Genomic DNA, 16,922 nt, shown 5'->3' with positions numbered 1-16,922 from the left:
TGGCGAGCAGAGCAGGTCACAAAAGCCATCACCTCAGCTAGGTATGTACGATAATGGCGATGCTGTGGTATGTGTGCAGTCCTGTGTGTGAGGCAACACGATGAAAAAGAAGGTTCGCTGTGGCACCCCCTCTCCGCCTCGTACAAGTGCCCGAAGAATAGTGCATGTGACCAGCGGACGGCCACAGAAGACGGTCTGCCCTTCTCTTGGTTCCGTCGGCTCCCTCCGACTCTGTTTGTTGCTCTTGGCAGAGACAGACCTGAGTCAACCATCTCCTGTAGGGTCGTCGTCATGGTCGTTGTCGCTACGGCCACTGCAAAGATCAGAAGGGGTGCATACGTTAGTACCTACAGGCACGAAGTACAATACTAGACACACGTTATCAAGGTGCTCACTCTTGCCCTCAACATCACCAGTGTGTCATCGTACACAGGGGGACGGTCATGCGGCAGCTTCATCGTGGACACCACAGAAGCGTTTCAGCACTGCTCCCTCAAACTTTCCGTCCATGCGACCCTCGCGCTCCTATACCGCGCTCTCTGCAAGAGTACAAATACCAGGACGCTCCCCCCCTCACCAGAAAAGGGCCACGCAACGTCGGCGCCGGCGCCTCCTGCGGCTCTCAATGCGGCATCATCACTTTAATTGCCATGCGCTGCTGACGCTCATTTCCTCTGCGATTCACTTCTTACCCTTCCCCAAAGATTAAGTACAAGTACTACTCTCATGGAGCCGGCTTGCCGCACAAGCGGATAGGAGGGACCAGATTGAAGAGACGGCTCCCTCCTCTCTCTCCCTCTCTTGCTGTGGCGGGAGCTTTCCACTGTGTTCCGTCCGCCAAAGGGAAGGAAAAAGAAAAAAAAAAAAAAAAGCTGGGTTGAGCTTCCGACAGAGGGGGGGGCTTCGCCAATCAGACACGCCAATTGCGCCCCGCAACTCGTGCCGATTTCCCCTGGGCCACGCTTGCAGAGACTTGGCGGTACCTGGCAGGGAGCAGAGGTACATCTGCACGGGCCCGAGGTACATGCCAGCCATCGTTTCGCACCTCCCCCGGTCACTTCTGAGTCTTCTGATGTCCCCGTCCCTTGGCTATTGTATCGTACCTTATGGACCTATCGCTGAAAAGGCCGATGAAACCTCCTCAATGCAGACAAGACACGACGCGGCCAGACACGACCAGCCGAAGAAGCACCTCGCAACAAATACCTTACCCTTTCGCATTCAGCCTGTATTCGAAAGCTGGACTCATGCTAGGAAGTACCCAGAAGGGAGGAGAGTGTGCACCATCTAGAAGGTGAGATCTCCCCCTAGCTCATCTACGAAGCACTCTTGTAGGAGGTAAGTAAGCAGCCATCTCTGCATCTGGATAGTATTGCAGTGGATTCCATCAGACGTCAATTTCCACCGTGTGGCTGAACTGAACATCCGTGGGTGTGCGCCTCAACACCATCCTCTGACCATCGTCGATCCATAGCTGCACGATTGCGTGATGTCTCTTTTCCGATCGATCATCTTTGGATTGCCATGTCCTCGAATTCGCATGCTGATACTATAGTACTACTACTATCTATTCCTTACACTGCCAGATATATGTATGGTGTTTTGCACTCGTGCTACGGCGCACCAATCTCATTCCCGAAGATCCAATATTTGCCCGACCTCCCGCTGGCTCCTGTTTGGCTGTCGAGAATCAAAAATTCGCAGCCGTCACCACTGTTTCGAGTCCACGCAGGCATCCCTCATTCCGGCATCGCAGAGCCGAACGAGCCCTTGGCCTCCCTTCTTTGCCACGGCTCCGACCTGGTGGGCTCTATGGAGCATTGATACCCGTCTCGAGACTGTAAAAATTTCGGTAATTTAACAAAGGTTGCCCTTTTCTCCCTTGTGGCCCTCGTCGTGTCTCTTCCTTTCTCGTCGTTATCGTCGGCGTGCTGCGTACGAGATCGGGCGCAGTCAGCTGGTCCAGGCCTCTCCTCCACTCTCCCTATTCTCGTCCGGACCAGAGGGGTCACGGGGTCAGATGTCAACGCCGACCTTGTTCCTGCGTCGAGGCTCTGCTCCCAGACAGTTGAATCTCTGAACGTTTGTCATCTGCTTTTAATTTCCGTCGTTCGCCTTCAGGTTGGGTACGAGATGGAGATTCTGTGATGCCATTCCAGGCTCTACTTGTATCCTGTGCTCCGTCATACAAGGCAGGCCTCCCGACTCCGTGTCTTGCTTACTTGAGAGACGATACCAACACCGGCCATCCCTTTCGACCCGTTGCCTCGGATAATAGTGCTGCCCCCCTAAACGGTGAGCGTTTGGCTGCCCCGGTGCGCCTAGACGAAGCCTCTCTCTGCTCCGTATCGTCTCCAAATCTCTCTCCGCCTGCAAGATGCCGCTAGTCTCGGCCGCCAGCCGCCACCGGATCCACCTTGTACAGACCCGCGGCCATTCCCGAGCTGCAGCTTAGAGGTATTGGGGATTCTGCTGACTCATCATGAGGTACGGCAAGTCTGAACAACCACCACCTGTGCGATGCCAAGTACCTTCAATTACTGTGATGCCATTGGCGTCCGAATCCTGACGTGCTTCTGGTCTCAATGAGTGAGATCTCGTGGCTCTATTGCGTTACGCTATCCATTGTACGGAGTAGGGGTCTCAGAGGTTGGTGCAAGGTTCAGCAGCCAGACCCTTTCTCGGCGCTATTGGAAGCAGTGCAACACTTTGGCTGATCCCCAACAATGAGAGCTCTTGACTCTACTGTTTCCTTTCGCCAGTGCAGGCAACCTCCGCTTTTGGGGGCTCTAACTGAACCTCGTCCGTGGAGTATTTCCAGTTGCGGCTGTCACTGGACCATTGCTGTGCATACTCGACCAGCGCGACCCCCCATATCACGCTCAACTCCAGGGTAGCTAAGATAGTATATCCCGGCACCACTTACGGAGTACAATACCCCAGTTGACAACCACCGATAAGATAGCAGACACCCCTTTGGATACTGTGTAGCGCCATCGACGCTAATAACCTCCCGACGTGCATCTCGTCATGTCATCGCCAACCAAGCACATGCAGCCTGTTTAATTACTACCAGATTGCCCAACTCCAGCTTCTTTCCCTGCCCCTTGCCCGCCGATATCGAACCCCGACACTCGCAAGCGCGCATCTCGTCGTCTCCTCGCCCTCTCCGTCCAGGCCCAGATGCATCCCGGCGCTCTGGCCTTGCCCTCCCCGCCTCCAGCCCACCAGCCGACGCGATGAATCGCCTGCCCACCGAGCTCATCGACGCCATCCTGCTGCACTGCGTCCACTCCGGCCCCAAGAATGCCGTCCTCGACCTCCGGCTCGTGTGCAAGGCCTTTGACCGGATCCTCAAGCCTTACGCATGCCGCACCCTGGAGCTCGAGTTCTCGCGCCTCAGCAAGACGAGTCGCCTTGGCCGGCCGCGGACGGATGCCCTGCAGACGGTGGGGTATCATTGCAAGAGCCTCTACATCGACCTGATGGTCCTTCGTGACGAGAGTAAGATGGGTGCAGGGAAACTGGATCGCGAGTGTAATTAGCTGACTAGCTCTCTGCCAGTGGAGGTCGACTTTCTGAACACAGTCTTTGCCCGCGTCCCCTGGATGATGGACTTCTGCCAGTCGCTCCAGAACCTCTACTGCATGGGCGAGATGTCCTTTACCGAGAAGGAGTACTACCAGGCCGTCGAGGCTCTCCTCTTCAACTGCCGGGATGTCGAGCGGCTGCGGCTGAGCCTGCCGTTCCAACTGGTGGGCCGACACTGCAACGCGGCCACCATCATCCTCGCCAACACCTTCAAGGCACTGGCTTCGCGCCCGGAGGAAGACTCGGCTTCGATGAAGGTCCTGGTGCTGGAAAACGTCACCGACATTGCCGTCTGCCACCTGTGGATGAACCCTAGCGATGTGATGAACATCATGGCCACTGTGGCAGTCCTCAAGCACCTCGTTATAGCCCTCCGTCGGCACGAGACCGATCCGCCGCGTGTGAGCATGTTTGGGTCGTGCTTTTGGAACATTATAGAGCACGCACAGCATCTCGAGACCTTGTGCATCATCGGAATGGAGCATGACGACAGGCCGCCCAGGGGATTGAAGCAGACCAGGTCCAACCAGATGCCCTTGGAGGAGTGGAGAGCACGTGTGCTGCCGCCGCCTCGGATCATGCTTGATAACCTGACGTGCCTGGAGCTGAAGCGAGTAGAGATCTCCCCAGAGGTTTTTAGACGATTCAGCGAGGAGTTCGGAGCCCTCATGGAGGAGCTGTACCTTAACGAGGTGTACCTGAAGACGGAGCAGTCCCGTGATTGGAACTACAACTCGAAGAAGGTTCTCTGGGTTGGCATCGCCAATCAGCGGCCTGAAGAGGACGATCACTGGATGGCCATGATGCTGCGCTGTACCATGCCCAATCTGCGCATCTGCCGAGCCTCGTTCCTTGCGTACGACCTCTACATCAGAGACGAAATCGTCACCAGCCCCGACTTTGACCTCATCGACCCCTGCGGCATAGCGCGTAGCCTGTCCCAGCGCTTTGTCGAAGTCGTCATGGGCATCCGCCAGCCTCCCACCCCAGCCGGCGATCCCGTCGAATACCTCCCCCAGGACTCCCGGGAGGACTACCTCCTTCAACGGCTCACTGATCGACCCGACTACGTGCAAATTGTCGACTACGATACCAATGCGTATCAGACTGCCGTGGAGAACACCACCTCGGGATGGCAGAAGAGCATCGACGGCGTGTTTACCAACTGCAATCCCAACACGCTCGATGAGCTGCACTACATTGCCGAGACGGCGTGCCAGGGCATGAATGAGATCCACCGACGTCGCAACGAGTGGACGGCGGGCAACAGCCTGGCCAACGAATACACGCACAATCTGCTGACGGCGGTGGATGACCCGTCCACCCAGCTAGAGTTCTTGACGGAAGAACAACTTTTCGATTGATTTATTGTAGTATCTTGATAATGTCACCATGGTAGGCCGGGCTTTGCTTCTGCAGGATATTGGCGTTTGGGAAAGGGCCAGGGATAGGGATGGATAGCGTCCGTTTGGGTTGTTCAACGCTGCTTCATGCCGAAGCGGGAATTGTACTTGTTGATAGATTGGATTGAAGAGCAGTATTGACTGCGAGATAATACATACGAACCGCTCGGTTTGAGGCTATTCCGCGTCCAAAGAAGTCTTCCAACGCGACTAAGGGTATCGTGGGGATACTGCCGGGGGGAGATGAGTTTTGACTTTTGGCTGAAGTGTGCAGCCGCCGTCCTGTCGTCTGGAGATATCATATATCCGACGATTTGATGTCAGTAAGCCTGGTGACTGATGCCCTCAATGCAGTATAGCTGCTGAGTTTATGTGAGACCGGAATGGCCGAGTATTTCGTCTGGGGATTTTGTGAGAGCCCGCTTGACTCTTGGAGAATTATAGGAATCAAAGTCGCCCCCTTTTTGCAAGATTGGGTTTATCCTGACTGATCAAGATGATGGTGAGCATGGCGACATTGTTTCCACGCGGACAATACTGGTACCTTTTTACTATTTTATTTATAGACTCAGAGGTCTGAAGGGAGTAGTAGTAGTAACAGTATACGCCATTGAACATGACTGAGCTTTAGGCTCGTTGGTCCAAGGTTAGATTGATGGGGAAAAAAGGGCGAGCATCGGCTTTACGAGAGCGAACAACTCCCGACTTCCGTTGGTTCACAGAATACATGGTAAACCATACAAGAAAAGCGCAAAAAAACACAAAAAAAAAGAGCAAAATTATGTATAAGACAGCTGCTAGTTAAGCAGGGCGGCTGCGCTCGTACGAGTTGTTATATTTCTCAACCGCTACGAATACTAGTATCACATGTCTCGGAAGTCGGATCGGCCTCTCCCTCCCCTTTGCTCACAGCTCAATACTACTAGTAGTAGTAGTAGTAGTAGTATTAATCTTAGCAACTTACCTACCAATGGGCATCGCACAGCAAAGCAGCGTCATGTGAAACACACAATTTGCGGAGAAAGGGAAAACCGGAACTTGACAAATAGCCAACTAGCAAAAGGACGATCCTTGCATTAGGTAGTTTAGCAATTCTTGGACGAAAGAAAAAAGCAGGCTTTCCTTGGGGGGAGAGGGGGAAGCAAGACCCGCGCCGCCTCCCCCCCGGAGACCCAGATATAAGGTAATAAAGGTGAGAAAAAAAGGTGAAAGGGCACGGTGTAGGTAGTTTCTGGATTATATAACTAAAACTACGTTGTATGTATAAGAAGGGGAGGAGAGGAAGGCTGATGCTATTGCTTTCCATTTCGTGGCGGGATCTTTGTTCCATATTCCTAGACAAAACATTTCCATTTCTTCCTTTTTTTTTTTCTGCTGTTGTTGCCCAGACGCCCTTTTCTACCCAAACGGTCTCTTGGAAAGGAATTAAAAAGAGTGTAACGTAATTCAATTTCGAAGAACTCTTGGTTTCGACTCTTTTGGTGGTCTGTAGCCATGCTTCTGTCCAACTTCCTGCCATACCTTTGGGTGACATGCGTCGCGGCTGCTCCCGTCGAAGACATTCCTGTGGCTCCTCTTGTCAGTCATTACCCTTCTTTTCCCCATTCCTCGCCATTCTATTATTTCATTGATGGATTCGATAATAAGCTCTGAAATCTTGTCTGCTAACGAAATATGAAAATAGGTGACCTTGTATCGTGAGTTTGGCTGGACAGGGCCTCAGTTCGACGTCCGCAGCTTGGACACTTGCGTCAAAGTCGTCAACCCTCTGTATGCAAACATCTGTCTTTCCTTACTCTGTCATGGGCCCCAAAGAAAGAGTAATTCCTGCTAACGAGTTTTGTTCAAGATATGGCCATGTTCTATCGGCAAAGCTGTGGCCGAACTCTCCCTCCTCTAGGCTCTGTACTCTCTACTCGTGAGTTTCCTAAACCCTCTCCCTAAAAGATGGCTGTTGTTATTGTCTGTTACTTCTTTCAGCTAACACCGGGTTTTCCCTCCGTTTTTTCTCTCCAGGTCTAACAACTGTGATACTGGCACGGCAATTCTGTATGTGACGACCTCGAATACCCCTGTCAACATCCGCCGCAACACCGACGTCCGGTCGGTTCTCTGCAAGGATATGCAGAAGCAATAATAAGTCAATTTTTGTACCAAAAAAAGGCTACCTTGTGTATTTCTACGTTTCAAGAAAGCAGTCATCAGATTTGCTGTTTTGCCAAAAGGATGGGAAAAAGAAAGGGGGGGAAAAGGAAGCGACATGTGTATCGGGATGTAACCCCCCCTTCCCCCCATCCTGGAATGACTGGGAGAGGCTTTTTACGAAAGGAAATGATAAGATGATGCTCATGAAATGCCAGCAGATTTTTGCTTGATTCAATGTTGACGTAGCTTGATGACATGGAAGGGATCTGCAGTGCTGGGATCTGGATGGAGTAATCGCCGTCGTCATCGATTCTGCGAGCTGTATGTACTGTATTACTTTACTGTATGGATGCGTGTTCTTTTAACAAACCGTTGCCGATACTGTATGGACAAGTCTTGACTCTGTCAATTATTTGGATATGGATCTGATGAGTTAATGGCATTGGAAATACTAGATCAAGAAAGAAGTAGTTGTAGAGGCACTGCGACGATAGTCCACCGCCTCCTGATGATCCCCCAGACATCATGTCTCGGGTACTCCCAGCCCGCTCCCCCAAGGCTCGCCGGATATTCCGTGATCATCTCCCGTAGAACGAAGTTCCATATGTAGCCGAAAGAGTCAAAGAGATTGCTGATCGAGAAGGAATCGAATTCTGGGACAAAGTTCCCTTCTTGGGAATGCTGAGTTGGCTGCAACATTCCTGAGTGATAGACATTGTCTCTTCTCTCCAAGGTCGTTTGTAACGTTGGGCCATATGGAGTGGTAGCGCTTTGCATGTACGAGCACTGGTAGTGGCCTGCCATGCACTTTTGCTTTTCACAACTCCGGCTCTGTCTTCGGTTTCTTTCCTAGCCCTGATGCTTATGAGATTGTTTTAGGCACCGTTGTATAGTGAGCGAGATGTGTCTGGAGATAGGTCCGGCGCTCGGTTCCTTGACGAGGGCTCGAGAGTAATCTAATTCAAGAACCGCATTCACAAACGCCCCTCGGCGCTTCGTTTGAACTGACCTGTAAAGTAGCAAATACAAGGCCATGTTGCATGTACTTGAAAGGAAGCGTAGACCCTGCCGTGTGTTTTGCATACTCCGTGTTATACTCGCGAGTTGCAAGTTCCATGGGGATGCGTCCATCTTTCTGACTTGGCCAACAACGCGTGTCCGGAGAAATACGAACAGCACCGTTTCACATAGTATATAGTTACTAATGGTGTTCTAGATCGCGGGCAGACCCGAGGATCTCGCAAATCTGACGAGACGACCTGCTTGTTGCAAGTGTCGCTGGAAGCCGACGGATCCTCCCGCATGAGACAGAAGGGGCAAATACTGGTCACATGCTGCAGCAGGTTTAACTGAATGTGATGTGTCTATGACTCTCAATAAGCTGCCATATCCGTCAGCAGCCTCAGGATATTGGAAGTAGTATTTCCTCAAGATTGTTTGATGGGCGAGGTGTATGGAACGCCATAACTATGAGGCCGTGGACTACGCCCATATTTACGAGACTAGACGGCAAAGAATCAAAAGGGCGCCCTCAGGGGACGCGGTGATGGACGCTTCAGTGTAAAGTATATATGACCGTCTACAGGGCCGAAAAGCCGGCCGCAGCTGGATAGTTGTAGAGCCAAGGCATTCCAGAAGAGAAGACACTGCAGGGAAAACAAATCAGACGACATGTCTCTGGCCGTTGGGCCAAACCTGCCAACCACTTTTTCTGTTTCTAAACTTGGAAGAGCAAAACTGTAAGTGTAAAGAGACGTCGAAAAGTCAGAGCAGATTCAAGGGCTTCACGTATATATATATATATATATATATATATCGCACACTGGTTGACTTGACGTTGTAGCTCCCCCGCCGAGTCCCTGATTTGCAATAATTTCCCGAACCAAAGAACTCCTGCACCTTGTATCATAACTTGTACAGCCGCCAAGATGCATTTCAACCAGCTACTCCCATGCCTCATCGCTTCTGCCTCTGTCGCAGTCGCCCAGCTCGTCCCCGTCGGCCCCATCGTGAGTCTTTTCCTCCTCTACGCTACAACTACTCAGCATATATATAAACGGAAATTCACTAACAGACTTGTCTTGTCATCAAAAGGCAACACTTTACTCTCAACCGAACTTTAAGGGAAACGCTTTCATCGCAGGCAGAGTCGACAAGTGTCTTCAACTTCCCGAGGGCATGTAAGTTGCTCCTCCCTCTTCTCACTCCGCGTCAACCACTTCAAAGCCGAAATAAGTCGTCTAAAGAGAACACGTGCTGATCAACTTCATTGAACGCATATACAGCGCCGGAAACGTGAGCTCAGTCCAGCTGCAGCAGTTCCCAAGCCCCTTTTACGTCTCCTGCACCCTTTACAAGTAAGTTCCCCCCCCTCTCTCAACGGTTATATATCTTCGTTTCGTCACCCATTTACTAATTCTTTTTTTCTCTTCTCTTTCTTCTCAACTTATAGCAGAGATAACTGCTACAATCCGTCGGGTTCGGCCATCTACTACGCCACTCCATTGTTCAATAACACCTACTTGCCCGATCACAACGTTCGATCGGTGTCTTGCTCGCTTAGCCGGCTTTTGCCTTAGATCGGGGGAATTTGGTCGTCGGCATCATGATGTATGATGTGTTGCAAGGGCGTGGGATGGGATGAAGGCACTGTAATGCCCTCTCTTCTAATAGGAAAATGAATGGAGATGTAAGGTAGTTCATGCAAAGATCTTGTGTGGTTGAAACTTGATACTTGGCTGCAGTGGAGGAGCTCTCAAGACCGCGCGGTCCTCTCATCTTCAGACTTGAACACCTCCCCTCAAAATCACGAAGCCACAACAATCGCAATCCATACGATATAGGTAGTTATACACACGCCAAGAGAATTACAGTGACAAAAAAAGAAAGTGGTGATTCCGCCCGGGCTCGAACCGGGGACCTTTTCGGTGGCGTTAAACGTGTTAACGAAATGTCATAACCAACTAGACCACGGAACCAATTCTTCTTGATGGTAACTCAATGCCTAAACCAAACCCATATACCGTTCTGGAGGTCTCGCTTGACGCCTGGAAGGAGATGGCATCGTGTAAGTCGCATTCATTGAGAGTGTTGTTACACGCTTCCTCCCACCAGCACCACTTCCAAGAAACAAGTGTATGTATCATCTCACCGGAGCAATGTCCACTTGTAGACTCTTCAAACGTTACCGTCTCTGGGCTGGCTGCCCTCCTTGATTTGAGCCCAGGTCACAAGCACAGCTTCTGACATTCAGCCAGATCCGACACGTCGGGACCGAGCTCACGGACACTCCTCACCTCCACGCCCTGGTGCTCTCCCTCTCTACACGCAATGCGTCATGTGCACACTTCCACATGAATCGTCCCCGCGAATCCTTTACATATCGTCAACACTCTTGGCACACAACTTCCTGGCTTCCGGGCTGTGCGTTTCGTCCTGGTCTGGCGATAGTAAGTAGCTCCCATAGACCTCGGGCTGGATGATACGACATAGAATTAACGTGTGTGAGTCTGGGAGGGAGGGGGGGTCAGCAGGATCCCTTGGAGGGGAACAAGCTGTGGTGTGTGCGCGAGCTGAGCTGCAAGCTGTGAAATGCCAACTCTTGCCCGGTCAACCCACCGATATGAACATATCCTCATCCATCCTTGGGCAGCGTCGTAGCTTTTGTTTGATGATCAACCCCGAATTTCACTTGGCCGTGAATGACATTCGTACCGAGCGATGGCTACTGTAGATAGACTGCAATGCTAGCGTAAAGTGTAACCGTCGACGACGGACAAGTAAAGGCTCGGATAGTTGGATGTCGCCGCGCAGAAGGATCATGGTGAGCTTCAAGTCGGCAAGGGCTAGCGTCGTGGGTGTGGCTTATCAATATGAAACGAGCATGAATCCTCTTCGAGGATTCTGAGTAGAGGCAGGAGATGACAATTATTCCGGTCTGTCGTCCTCACTCTCATCGCTTCAGTCGCTCTGTTGACGAAGAAGAAGGCATATGATTGATCAGAAAAGGATATTTTCTTTCATATGCCTTGGGATCTGAAGAATGACCTACGACAAAGACGCTACAGTTCCATGTTACAGGCTGTTATTTCCCAAGGCTTTGTACTCACGAACCGATGGCTGCTTCAACGAAGATGCTGCCACCCCTTCCAGAGTCAACAAAGAGCTGCTTCTTCCTGCGGAAGTCCCGGCCGGGCTGGCATATGAGTGCTTTGGTTAGCATCCCAGCAGTAGGTAGATACTTGCTCGTGCATATATCGACCAGAATCAACGTGGTATTAGACACAGACTTTGAGGGACCATCAACGCAGAACATCGTAATGTTACCCAAACTGCATACCCTTCTCTTCACATCAGAATGGAGAAACGATAAAAATAGACTTGAGAATCCCATAGCTTTGGCGCAACCGAGTATGCTGGGGCAAACGCACGTGGACTACCACTTCCGCGTCGTATGATAGAGCCGTCATTACCAACAAGGCTGATAGAAGCGGGAGAGTCACCCAAATAGTCTCCTTGGTATTCGTCCGTGCACCCGGCTAACGGCAGCCTTTGCTCTATGATGATGGTCGATACCGGCAAGCGCTTCGCATCATAGGATTCGACTGCATGGACAGCGGCCGCAAGCCTGCGTGGCGCATGGAGGCAGCGGACATGGGAATCGAGGTCCGCCAGAATCGATGTAGAATCAGAAAAGACAGCCGGCCAAATAGATCCAAATGCAATCAGTTCATCGAACGCATGGAAGGATGGCTCCTTCATCCACGGGGCCCACTCCGCATACAGGCACCTATGGTGTCGAGCTGCGGCGTTCTGAACTGCACAGAGACGGCTTCCACGTGCCGAGACCAAAGAACGCGACGCAGCGTCTCATTTTGAGCCTTAGCCGCTGCGTTACCATGTTGTTAGTCTTCGTGGGGAAGACCGGGCCAAAAATAGTCGGCCATGCATCATCCCCAGTGGTTCTATGAGCGTGAGACTGATGAATCCTCCGGGCATTTCGCGTGAGAAAACTGCTCAGGGAGAACGTAGAATGCAGTATAAAGTACTTTGTATAAATCGGTCGTGGTTATCACTGATCTTCGCAACCCTTGAGCTTACCATAGAGATGCGTCCACGTCACTGATCACTCCGAGAGTGTCGCAGGTATAGTATGGTGCGAAAGAGGAAGAAGCAGTTTGATTAAGCCAACAACCCGGGCGAGCGATCTCTTTCCGCCGTGCTCGTCGATCTCCAAGTGCCACACTGTGAGGGTTGGCTCAAAGGCATGATTGATAGATACGCTGGGCTGGCACTCATGCACACCACTTCTTTCAAACTCTCTTTCAGCTCACCAAGCCTAAGAAGCGGGATGGGCGGCGCGAGGGTTGCTCTGCCTTGGTCCCGCCGTTCAATGATATCATCTCATCCGTTTAACAGGCTGCGTTATTGAAGCAAGGGTCAGCTGAACGTTCCTTGCAGACAGCGCACACAAGGACAGGAGAAAAAGGTTTGGACGGTGCGAGCAGCAGACGCTTTGACACAGCCGAAAGACTAATGACAATCAAAGCAAGGGTGGGCATGAACAGGTGGAACAAGAAAGAAAGAAAGAAAGAAAGAAAGAAAGAAATCAGAATCTCGCTAGAATTGGCGGTGAGCGTCAGGGAAGAATGCAGAAGACGTTTCTGTCTCTGTTCTTCATGCGTGAGCTTACCAACCCATTCACATCCCTCTTCGCTGTCCCCTTTCTGGGTTGCTGTGCTCTCTTGCCTCTGCCTTGTCCGCACGTCATCGTCCGGCGCACTGGTCGTGACTCGGTAAAAGTCGAGACCTCTCCACACTTTCGCTCAAGTGCTTCGTGACCCTCAGATAGAGAAAAGACAAGACGGCTACCAAGAGGGTAAGTGGCCCGGTGAAACGAAACGCCAGCAGCAGCAGCTTGTGGCACATGATGGCATGGATCAAGGGTTCACAGCGAAGCTAGAAAAGGGTGCCTGGCCAGAGAGCAGTGGAGAAGCGGAGCCCTGGCTCGAAACAGCCTCGATCGTTCAAGCCACTTCGCGATGGACGGCCTCTCCCGTGATACGCCAGCTCCACGCGGAATGCGAGGCCAGAGTCGCAGCCAGTCCAGCCGGCAATCTCACTTTCCCTTCTCTTCGCTTCCAGTTGGTCGCGAAGATGCTTACCTGCAAAGCACGCGCATCTGCCGCCCCGAGCAGGCCGGTATCGTGTCACCTCACGGATTCCTTACCCACCCTTATCATAACCTGCTTGAGAAGACGGACAATTTCCCCAATCCTGACTGCGTGAGATAATACAGTATGGCGGGCATCTGGAGCACGTCGGCCGGACTCGAAGCCTTGCCAGTACGAAATTTTCGTAGACTATGCACTCGGCAACAGAACGGGCATGAATCTTCGCGTATGTACTCCATACTTCCTCCACGACGCTGGGGCTCCGGAGTCCTAGCCCAGCACTAGAGTGTGGTGATGAGCGCGCCGAACCTTTCCCAGCCGCAGCCATTGAGAGCTAAAGGGAAGAGGCTCTGGAGCTTCTCCTGAGCTGATCGACGGGAAAATCAGCCGTGGCGTTTGCAAGTGCTTCAGATTGCTTAGCGGGTGAACTAGGTCGTCGTTAGTCTGGAGTAGGAAAGTCCTTGGTGCGGAGCAGCTTCGAATTACGAGCATTATTGGATGCCAGCTCACTCGCTCATCGGCGGTTCTTTCGACCACTTACAAGCCAGACAACGCGCGCCAGCATGCCGGAGGAGCTTAGCCTTGGACGAAGGTCGCTGCCAGTAGTTGTATTGTGTCGTGGCTCCCGTCGATTGCTGCGGCACGGCGTGGGTGAACCAGTTGATGTTGATATTGCTTTGAGACGAGATTGGTGTGCTCTGCCAGGGCTGTTGCGCCAAAGCAGCATGGGATTCGGTACTTGGCACAGTTGGACTAACAGGCCGGGCGCAAGTACAAGCGCTACCTTCAGACCATTAGACGCCATTAAGCGTTCAGCCCGTGGTCATCTCGGCGCATTAGCAGTGCTAGCTTTCTTGACCCTGGGGAATGGGTAACGAAGCTTCTTCTTCAACGGCGGGACTCTTCTCCTCAACACAAATGCCAGGGGAAGGATAAGCGAGCGAGATGTACTCCGTACGGAGACTTTGTAGTTGTAGCTCGAGGACGAGCTGACGGGTGTCATTCGTTCTGAACATTTCTGTGGCCCTCGCCGGTATCCCGCCGGTGGTAATACTGAAGCAGTCAGAGCGTCGCAGTCGTATTCCGGTGAAGCACATATTGGATTGGGACGCTGCGAAAGCAATGAGCCAAGGCATCTTCCCAACACGACTTTCTGACCGACTCGTTCATCTCATGACGCAGAGAGGTCCCATCCGTCCCTGTCCGAATAGCAAAAGCAGGACTCATCCAACGACTTACATGATGCAATTACCTCCCGCTTGGTTCTCAACCAGCCAGTCCCAGCTGCGGGCGAGTCAGGCCTTTGAAGATTGCGAGCTCTTGCTTCATACCCTATTACTCATGGGCCCTTGCATATGCTTCCGGCTCTGCCGGCTTAGCAACTGTAGCTTGAGGCGAGCCGATGGAGAGGCGAGAGAGGATGCAGTCTGCAAACAGCAGTGCTTGCAGTGTCGCGTTGTGCTTCGGTACTTCTTAGCAAGGGCACGAATTCGCCAACTGGAATCGAACAGAGGCAGACTGTTGAGTCGGCTATTCATCTGTTCTATTAGTCAATTGGCGTACTGGTAAATCAAGTTAGCACTTGCTGTTTCTCTCCTCTCTGCCCACCCTTTCTGCTTCTTCTGGCTCACACCGCCGAAGAGGCAAATCCTAATTCCAGATGGAGACGGCAAGATGGGTCGATGCATGTCCGAGCTCACCTTGAGACCGACTTGAACGCTCGATTTGAGCGACCGCCGAGAATTACTAAGTGACCAAGCAAGTCCGAGCCGCCGTGTGTGGTTTGTTTTCGATAGCTCTGCAGGCGAGCTCGCAACTATCGGCGGCGAGGCGAGACAAGGTGGGCTTGATGCTCGTCAAATCTGCAGTGAGCAGGTGTTGGGTTGCAGCGCATAGTGCTAGTGATGCTGGTGCTAGTAGGCGCATGCATTGCCGTCACGCATCGCTGCATGCAAGGGGGGCAGAATTTGACCGAGACGAGTCGACACAGGGCTGGGCAGGCTGTGGGCGAGGCCGCGTAGAGGCTGACAAACGTTGTTGAATAGTGCAAATGGATGAAGCTGACGATGTCGATACCTTTGAGTTATTCAAGTTCAAGTTCCAAGTTGTTATCGCTGGGTTGGTAAAGTACCTGATAACAGGTACAAGCATCAGTCGAAGTTGGGAGGGAGGAATGTTCAACGTTCCTTCCGATGCTGCACATGACCATGATCGTTGCGCATCTATCTAGAGTTCGTATAGATAGGTAGGTACATCAGTCTCGATGTCGGCTGCGCCTGTGCAAACAGTCAAGTACTGCTCAAATGGTATTGCGATATCATCAAGACTCCAGCCGCGGTACTTGGTACTTCGTACATAATACTTCAACTCTTCATCCTGAGGTGTCAAGCGGACAAACCAAATCCTCATCACAGGTTTCACCTCGACGATTGGCATCCGTCGAAACTCGTCACAAACCTGCCATCCCGCATTGTCCGGCGGCCTGCTCCTTTTGGGGCTGGCCATCCGAGCCTTGGCTCAGATTTCCCTCAATCCTACTCTGTCCTCCACCAGAACAACTGCCGGCCCAATGCGAGATCCTGTGCCTGGTTCCTGGCCGCGCATCGCCGTGCCATTGCCATTGACGCCGCGCATACGATAGACGAACGTCGAGACGAGGCAGATCAAGGCGAATCGAGAAAGAGGACCGCGACCGGCCCTGCTGGAATGCGCCGTTCGTCGGGCCAAGCGGGATAGCTCTCGACCCAGGCAGCCAATCGAGCTGCAGAGCTGCAGAGCTGCTCCTCAGAGCCTTCCCGTGACTGCGTGGCAAGGCGACATCCAACGGACTGGCAACCCCTCGGGGCCGCTCTCGATCCGTCAATCCTCCAGATTCCCCCAACCAGGAGCCGCCGCCACGACGCCTCATCCCTCGCGCAGCCCTTTCGAGTCAGGACTGTGCCGTAGTGCCACTGACACGTCTGCTGCGAGATGCGCCACGTTTCCCTGCGCCATCGCCAGGGGTCGGCGGCCAAGGCGCAGAAAGTCGTTATTCGAGACCCCACGCGTCTGCCAGCCCCTGATCATCCCCCCCAAAGGCGGACCCCAAAACGGGCTCGGAGGACCATGGCACCTGATGGCGAGCGCCTCGTTCGCCAGAAGCTGCCGCTGCTGCTGTTAGAGGTAGAATGGCGGCGTCGACTAGCCCGGCTGGAATGACGAGAGTCGCCATGCGCCCACCTCTGTCCATCCACACCCATTTCCCACGAACCATTTGGCTCAATGGGTTGCGTCCATGGCGAGGTTGCGATGGTTCAATACGAGTAATAGCTCAGTGGCCTCGCCCAGGTTGCCAAGCTGTCTGCAGTTGGTCAACAGCTCAGCAGACTAGCAATTCTACAGTACCTCTCGCGCTGGCCACCATCTAACGGCCTTTTATCGCCGCCGTACGGCCCTCAACGTACTCGTATGTATCAAGATTGGAGCTCGAAGCACTCGCACGGTTACTGCATTTTCCATGCTTCGATGCGGAGTTATCCACCGGAACAATATCCAATGCTCAACCAAGTACGAAGCATGTACAGCAAGAATTCGCCGTGAAGACTTTGAGCTGTTTTGCATTGAACCAGGG

General features: G+C 52.5%; 5 protein-coding genes and 1 non-coding gene across 6 annotated transcripts; 4 read left to right on the top strand and 2 right to left on the bottom strand.

The window, feature by feature from the left end:
- Window positions 1–3,211: 3,211 nt before the first annotated feature.
- Window positions 3,212–4,958, top strand: BBK36DRAFT_1188848 (hypothetical protein; the record flags this gene model as incomplete). The annotated part of the gene is made up of 2 exons (XM_024896599.1): window positions 3,212–3,504; window positions 3,565–4,958. Exons 1-2 carry the CDS (start codon window positions 3,240–3,242, stop codon window positions 4,953–4,955), a joined length of 1,656 nt encoding a protein of 551 aa, XP_024753215.1. The 5' UTR covers window positions 3,212–3,239.
- A 1,530-nt stretch (window positions 4,959–6,488) lies between these two features.
- BBK36DRAFT_1166113 (hypothetical protein) lies at window positions 6,489–7,131 on the top strand (the record flags this gene model as incomplete). The annotated part of the gene is made up of 4 exons (XM_024894865.1): window positions 6,489–6,572; window positions 6,679–6,764; window positions 6,844–6,912; window positions 7,011–7,131. 4 exons carry the CDS (start codon window positions 6,489–6,491, stop codon window positions 7,129–7,131), a joined length of 360 nt encoding a protein of 119 aa, XP_024753214.1.
- Window positions 7,132–9,067: 1,936 nt separating this feature from the next.
- Window positions 9,068–9,718, top strand: BBK36DRAFT_1110735 (hypothetical protein; the record flags this gene model as incomplete). The annotated part of the gene is made up of 4 exons (XM_024889620.1): window positions 9,068–9,148; window positions 9,234–9,319; window positions 9,425–9,496; window positions 9,592–9,718. The coding sequence occupies 4 exons, from the start codon at window positions 9,068–9,070 to the stop codon at window positions 9,716–9,718; spliced, it is 366 nt and encodes a 121-aa protein (XP_024753213.1).
- Window positions 9,719–10,031: 313 nt separating this feature from the next.
- Window positions 10,032–10,117, bottom strand: BBK36DRAFT_t27. Its single transcript has one exon. It is a non-coding gene; the product is annotated as a tRNA-Val (tRNA).
- A 2,781-nt stretch (window positions 10,118–12,898) lies between these two features.
- Window positions 12,899–13,355, top strand: BBK36DRAFT_1188841 (hypothetical protein; the record flags this gene model as incomplete). Its single annotated transcript, XM_024896598.1, has 2 exons — window positions 12,899–12,975; window positions 12,998–13,355. Coding segments are annotated over 2 exons (435 nt in total), but the record flags the coding sequence as incomplete, so codon positions are not given.
- A 238-nt stretch (window positions 13,356–13,593) lies between these two features.
- On the bottom strand, window positions 13,594–14,117 carry BBK36DRAFT_1138306 (hypothetical protein; the record flags this gene model as incomplete). The annotated part of the gene is made up of 3 exons (XM_024893230.1): window positions 13,594–13,679; window positions 13,854–14,019; window positions 14,052–14,117. 3 exons carry the CDS (start codon window positions 14,115–14,117, stop codon window positions 13,594–13,596), a joined length of 318 nt encoding a protein of 105 aa, XP_024753211.1.
- Window positions 14,118–16,922: the final 2,805 nt, after the last annotated feature.

This window comes from Trichoderma citrinoviride, assembly GCF_003025115.1.
Source record: "Trichoderma citrinoviride strain TUCIM 6016 unplaced genomic scaffold BBK36scaffold_2, whole genome shotgun sequence".
NCBI classification, from domain to species: Eukaryota; Fungi; Ascomycota; class Sordariomycetes; order Hypocreales; family Hypocreaceae; genus Trichoderma; species Trichoderma citrinoviride.
The sequence above is the reverse complement of the archived record's forward strand: the minus strand, read 5'-3'. Positions and strand labels throughout refer to the sequence as shown.